The 7,385-nt window shown below is 31.0% G+C and overlaps 1 protein-coding gene across 1 annotated transcript; it reads right to left on the bottom strand.

The window, feature by feature from the left end:
* Positions 1 to 450: 450 nt before the first annotated feature.
* LOC109814506 (protein LIGHT-DEPENDENT SHORT HYPOCOTYLS 4) lies at positions 451 to 2,211 on the bottom strand. The gene has a single exon (XM_020378959.3). It carries the CDS (start codon positions 1,404 to 1,406, stop codon positions 720 to 722), a length of 687 nt encoding a protein of 228 aa, XP_020234548.1. The 5' UTR covers positions 1,407 to 2,211; the 3' UTR covers positions 451 to 719.
* Between the last annotated feature and the right edge of the window lie 5,174 nt (positions 2,212 to 7,385).

The raw sequence follows: 7,385 nt of genomic DNA, 5'->3' as shown, positions 1-7,385 counted from the left end.
AAAAATATAATTAAATTATAAGATTATAATGATAACAATAGTAATTATTGATATTGTAATTTTTTTATTGATGAAAGAACAAATAAATAGTTAGTAATTACTAAAGACTATAATCATTATCAATAAATTATTAGTTTGAATAGTATTGAACTCCTCCTTTTTTAAGAAAATTTTTGAATTGAAGTAAAGAAAATATTTTAAAAAGAAAAACCTGCTATCTATTCGCGACAATACATAATCATTTGTAGATCTCTCTTCAACTTCGTGGATCTTACATGAAACTTCAGTTATACCTACCCGACAAAAAACAATGCTTTCATAATTCCTTCTCGGCTTTTTGTACAACTTGAAACTAATTGTAACTTTAGAATATCTCAATTTACATTTTAAAATGTAAAATTATAAAAATAAATTTAGGTAAAAATTAGAGGAAGGATCAGCAGCATAGCATTTCTAAATGAATAAACTGGTGCATATATAACACTGTTGTTATTAATCAAATTCACACTTAAACTACATGATTAGACACCATCAAAGTTGGTGTTACTTCACAACAATAACATTGTTCTAACATATTTTGCTAGTTCTGTAATGTAGGAAGGAAATCCTTGAACTTTCCACCAAATCACACACACACATATATATAACAAAACTCTGGTATTAATCAGATATTACCCTGAGAAGCTTCTAATAATAGTGAGCACATGATCACAAAATCATCAATTAAAGCCATCCTGGGATGAGAAGTAGGAAACCCCATCAGAAGCAGAAGCCGTGGCATTCGAATCAGACAACAACAAGTGGTGAGGAACACTCGAATAATTCATCATCATCATCATGGCATCACTTTGGTGCTGCACTTGGTTCTGTTGACCCTTCCTTCGTTTCTTCTTCTCATACGCTATGCCTCTCGCCTTCGCCTGAGCGTCCCTCACCTCCCTCAGGTAAAGCCTCACCGCGCGCGTCCCGAACGGGTTCATCTCCGCCGCGCCGCCGTTCTCCTCGAACGCCGCGCGCAGCCGCCCGATCAGCGCGTCCAGGCTGCCCCACGCCTGCTTCAGCGGACACGTGCACGGCGCCGGAGCCTGCGGGTTCCCGAAGTACGCGCACGTGTCCGCGTGCACCTTAGTTTTTCCGAACTGGTCCAGGTACCGCAGGAACTCCAGCACGTGAGCGCCGCTGCACCGCGAGAGGCTCAGCGGTGGCCGGTGGTTTCGGAGGTACTGCCCGAACGTCTTCCAGTCGCGCCGCTTCTGCGACTCGTACCTGCTCAGAGGAGGAGACACGCACGCTCGTTGTTCTTCAGCTGTGAATGGCGCTTGCGGTTCCTCAAGGTTTTGTCTCTCCGAGGAGTTGTGGTATCCCGACATGGCGGCGGCGGCTGCGGCGGCCATGGCGGCGGACATGTTATATATATAGTATGGTCTTTCTAAGGGTGAGGAATAGCACGTGTGATGTTACGAGGATGTTGCACTCTTGCACTTTCTCTTTTTCTTCTGGTTTGGTTTAGGGTTTGGGGATGACTTGGGAGTTGGGATGGATGAGTGTGTGTTTAGTGCAGAAGATGTGTTTTATGTTTGGTGAGAGACATGTGTATATATAGACTCCTGATATTGGATTACGCGGAAAAAAAGAGAAAAAGATATAGATAAAAAAAGGTTAGATGTGATGACAAGTGAAGAGAGACAAAGATTAAAAAATGAGATGGAAATAAGATGAAAGAGAATTCGTGTGAATTGAGTGTTTATAAATTTTAGGGTTGAGTGAGTGTGGTATGAATAATTCAGTTGATTCAACAACGTGCGTGAATGATTGGAATAGTTGTGTACTATCTGATAATGAGTTTGATTTTTAAAGATAAAAAGAAAATTAGGGTTTATATATAAAGGTAGTACTGTGGTTAATAATTGGGATATATGTGTGATTATGTGGTCTTTGGGGCACTGTTGTTCAGGTGGGTTTGGTTGGTATTGTCTAGCGAGCTAGCTGGCTTAGAGAAGACAGATTGAAGACGGTGAGTTTGAAAAATGATTGGGTTCAGAGTTCTTCCCCTATGGTCAAAGGAAAAGAGCTAGGTAGGAGTTTGGTAATATAACATGGGATGGATCCATCTAAGTGAGAAGATGGTGTAGGTTGAAATTCTTGGGGTTGTTAACTAGGGCTATACTCAATCTAGTGGAAAACAAATTAAGGAGAGGAGTGGGGGGAGGTAGAGGAGGATGTAAGGAATTTATAAATCTTAAGCGATGCTTAGAAGAGGAGGATTTATGGCTGAGGATGCATGAGGTATAGCATAGGGTAGGCAAGTTTCGTAGCTATAGGGTTAGGGAGACAAAAGAGGGGTCCATGCATTTGAGAGCAAGTGATGGCAGTTTGAATATCTCTTCAAAACGTCTATCTCAATCATTCATCTCCCTTGTTTTCTTTCCCTTCCTCTATGGCTTTAAGGTGGAAAATAAAACAAAAGTGGGAAACTTGTTTTGGCCTACCTCTTTAAGTAAAGTAAGTACAATTTAGACCATTATGCTGGACAGATAATTGTCACCAACGGAATTGGAAACAGCAAAAGAGGTTAGTCTCTCAAAACATAACGAAAAAATGATAAAATTTCTATTATCGGGGAATAGTTTGGAAAAAAAAAAGAGAGAGAGAGAGAAAGAGAGAAGATAATTGTCGATTTGCACTGGGAATTTAACCTGGACGAGACTAAAAAGGGTTAGGACAATTTTTCTTTGCGTTTGCAGGTGCCGCAGGCCAACATTTTCGTTCTCTATGCTTGCACGAATTAAATTCACTTCGTGTGATATTTTCTTTAGTCAAAAATCTAGTTTTGAAAAGTTATATATATATATATACGACTTGCTCCATAAATAAACCTGGACTATTTTTCACTTCAATTTTTAGTAGAATTTATTTTCATACTTGGAAGTATGTACACCTTGGCAAAGAAAAGAGGCAGAAGGGGGAAAAATGATAGATGCAATAGAGAGATATATAGAATCTTATATTATTGGTTCATGATATTGTAGGAATTGGCCAAATTAGTCTTTAGAATAAATAAAAGGTAAAATGGCTACTAGCGTTTAGCACCAACACCAAACATAAAAGCAACAATCATCAAAACCACATCACCCACCACCAAATCAAAGAAAATTCGGTCATCAAATTCATCCATGATACGTGACAAACCATATGTGTGTGATTATTACTTGGCTTTCACCTCAACACATTAATGTGACAATTCAGTACTTTTGACAATGTTAAATGATACCGTTTAGCAAAAAGACTATATTCATTGATCATTTATAAATTCTATACTTTTTTTTTCATTTGGTTAATTTTAGAGAATGATTTGACATCCTCGACTAAATTAGTAATTCACTGTTCATGGGACGAAATTACATATAGGGATAGAGGGGCAACTGGCTCCCTAAAGAATAAGACTTTAATATTTTTAGTTAAAATCAATCCGCCCCCTAAGTCCAATGTTTACTTGTCTTCGACAGGAAGGAATTGAGACAGCACATCAATTACTACATTTTTTTTATAACACAACAATATCTATTTTTATTTATTTATTTATTTATTTATTTTTTACTTTGGCTCCTCTTACTTTTTATATATAGACTACACATTAAGAAAATGCAACTTTTAACTTAAACAGTGTGTTTACAAGTCATGTATTAAATGAAATAATAAATCAATAAGTTAGACGATTTCTAACATGAAGCAACATATCAAATGTTAAATAATATATTCATGATTCATGAATTAACAATTTAAATTAAGTGATACACTCAAGCACTATCATTTGTAACGATTGAATACATATTTTAATATTTCAACGATTCATTCATAAATGCTCTCTATCGGTTAGAGACGCATCCCAGGCAGCCAACCTTTCACAAATTTTATTCGGTGTCCATGAAAAATGTGGATTGTATTGTTTATATATCTTGATCATGAACTGAATAAAGCTCTTGTGACATACAATATACTAACAAGTTTTTAATTAAAAAAGAGAATAAAAAGAATTGAGAGTGAGCAATAAAAAGGAGAGCAATACCCAACGTATAAAGATCTAACCATTTGTGGTTTGAAAATTTTAAAAAAAAATTAATTTCAAAACTTTGAAAATTTAATAATAATTAAAACTACAATAGTTAAATTATTATATCTTATTAAAACTTATATTAAACTTTAAAACTTATAATTAATAAACTAAATTGAATTTAAATTTAAATTCAAATTCAAAATAATCTCATAAATAAATTAATTTTTTGAAATATCTCAAAATACCCAACAAATTATATTATATAATGTTGAATGGAACTGTTGAGGAGTTTTTGTTGGATTGGATCTGTTGACAAAGATGAAGATTGAAGAGCATGGGTTGATGAATAAGGTGAATAAGGTCACTCTTACTGGTGGCAACATGGCAGTGGAGAAGCCAAGGTACCCTCACCATCGGTCCTAGATTTACTGTTGGTTAACTACTTTATGGTGGTGGTAGAACCGTACAAGTGTGTTCATCAATTTAATAATACTTTATGTCAGTAAAATGTAAGCCACCAGCACTTTAAATAAGATCTTAATGTGAGAGGATAAGGATAATATGAATTAGATTTTAATTCAAAATTATGTTGTCCTCAATGTAATTTTTATTGAAAAATTTTTAAATATCAACTAACTAAAAGAAAAGAGCAATCAAAGGTTACAATAAATTTTATGGGTGAAGCAAAAATTAGAATGGAAGTTCCGTGTGAACTCTTCACATGTGACACAAGTCTGTGTTTGATGCTAACTAGGTAGACTTGTGTTGCATACGATGAATTCGCGATAGCATATGATTTCTTCTATTATTCTTTTATTTATTTTTTTTAATAAAATGTCATGTGAAATGGGTACGAGATACTCTGATGCCACACATGATACACTTTTTCTTTTCTCCTCCATGGAGTATCCACCGTCGAACCCTTCATCTTGCTTAAGCGTGGATAACCCCTATTGCTAAACCACACGTTTTGAGATTTTTTTTTAAATAATTAATATTTTCACCTGAATTTTCATTTTAAGGCGGTACTAAAAAAAAACTGAAGGGTTATTAACCATGATACATATTAATTCCAGTATATATATTAAACACATCATCAATTTATTATTTTATGCGGTAGCATTTTTAGAAACTACTTTTAACAATCATATTTTTAAAAATTTTGAGAAAAGAATTTTTAGAGATTATTTTATTTTTTTAATGTATTTTAATTTTTATTTGTCATATTTATTTATAAATTAAATTTTAATATTTTAAAATAAATAATCAATAATTAAAATAATTATTATTTATCATAATTTTAATATAATTTATATGTTTAAAATTATTTATTTATACAAAATTTATACATAACTTATATATTTAAATATAATATTTATTTCTATATAGTTTATTATAAATTTTAGTTATATATAATTAAAATTTTCTCATATACTTTTTTTAATACTCTTGATATTATCTATATTAGAATTATAATGACAAAAAGGTTTAAACTTAAAATTCTATACATGTTGCTTTAACTCTTTAATTACTACTAGATTAATTCTAGTAGTTTATAATGCTCTTTATTATTTTCTAAAATTAATTAGAAATCAAAAATTTTTAATCTCACTTTTCACTTAATGATTCTTTTCTAATTTATAATTTTTAATAAATTTTAACTAATAATAAATTTATATAGAGATAACAATAGAATTAGACAAGTGTAGGCAATAGCACTCCGGTAATCCACATCATTTAATGCAAGTATTAATAATTTATATATATAAAAGTTTCCACACGTACATGTGAATAATTGTTAAAAAATAAAAATAAAAATAAAAATATATTTTTAAAAAATGTCCGTGTGTAAAAATAAGTAAATTCGGAACATATATTTTTTATTAAAAATTAATAACTATAATATGTGTATATAGTAAGAATAAATTATGTCAAATTAATTTTTATATAATTAAAAATATTTTTAGTAATTTCAAAAAATATTTATAAATCTAAGTATTTTAGTAATTATTACCTGCTCTTTATCTCGTCCTTATTAAGTAGATATCTATTTAATATTTTCGATCAATAGTGGATTCTAGGTGTAATTTTTTTCCCTTTTTCTTGAAATGCTAACTATATATATTCTTTAAAAGTTTTCAATATAATTTGTTTTATGTTTTATTATTATTGGGCTTATAAAATGAATTTATTTTATAAGCTTGTTCATTGTTTGTCAAAATAGTGATATTATAAGCGAACATTCAATAACTCCATTGACAACACCTATCATTTTTTTCTTTCATTTTATTAAATCATATTATCTATCGTATCAACATTTTTATGTTTTCTCACTTTTATTACCACACAGGGCCTTGTGCGAGCGAGAGGAAAAGTAAGAGAGAAAAGTTTGTCCAAAATTGATGTAAAAATGAAATTGAATCATTTTTAATGTACAAAGTTTCCAAACTTATATACAAGCATAAAAAACTAAGAGATGGAACCATAAAAAAATGGGTTAACTAAAAACTAACCAGTTGTAAAACTCCCCCTCAAGATGGGCAAAAAAAAAAATGTTCAAAGTTCACAACTTAGATAGTAACAGAAAGAACTTAGATATAAGTAGGGCTTTAATAAAAATATCAGCTAGTTTGGCTTTATTCCACTTAATGATACCATCAACTTTATATGTCAACAACAAAAGGCTTGTTTGATGTGATATCTTTTATTTCAATATATATATATATATATATATATATATATATATATATATATATATTCAAAAAATTTATTAACTAAAAAATAATTTCAAAAAAATTTTATTTATTAACTAAAACTATGAGCAAAAGATATCACATTCAAATTTTACATCCGAAAATTAAAATCAAATAAATTGTTATACAAGTATAAAACACTTTGTGGAAATGTTTTTAAATAAAGTAAATCCAAAATTTCTAATTCAAATAAGATAAAAAAGAAAAATCTATATTCACAGTACACATATTTCTCATTTCATTTTACTAATAAGTCATTCTTAGGTTTGCTCACTTATTTCATTTACACACATCACATGTCTCATAACTTATGAACAACATCATAAGCATTTAATGTCTCTCATATATTCTCAATTCTTATTCTTAGGCACACTACATACTATTCATTCACCTGACATTTCATAGATTACTCACTCTCACATTCAATAAATCATGTAATTCGTTTAACAATACTAAATTAATTAAAAAACATAGTTCCAAGTATAAAAGTCTGTTGGGACAAGACAATGTTCAACGTGGGGTGCCTTGTGCCCAGTGCGAACGAGGCTGCGAGCCTCTAGAAGGATCACGCTCAGGGT

Source organism: Cajanus cajan, chromosome 2 (genome assembly GCF_000230855.2).
Source record: "Cajanus cajan strain Asha chromosome 2, NIPB_CcT2T_4, whole genome shotgun sequence".
Lineage (NCBI taxonomy): Eukaryota > Viridiplantae > Streptophyta > Magnoliopsida > Fabales > Fabaceae > Cajanus > Cajanus cajan.
Note: the sequence above shows the minus strand (reverse complement) of the source record. Positions and strands in the feature narration are given on the sequence as shown.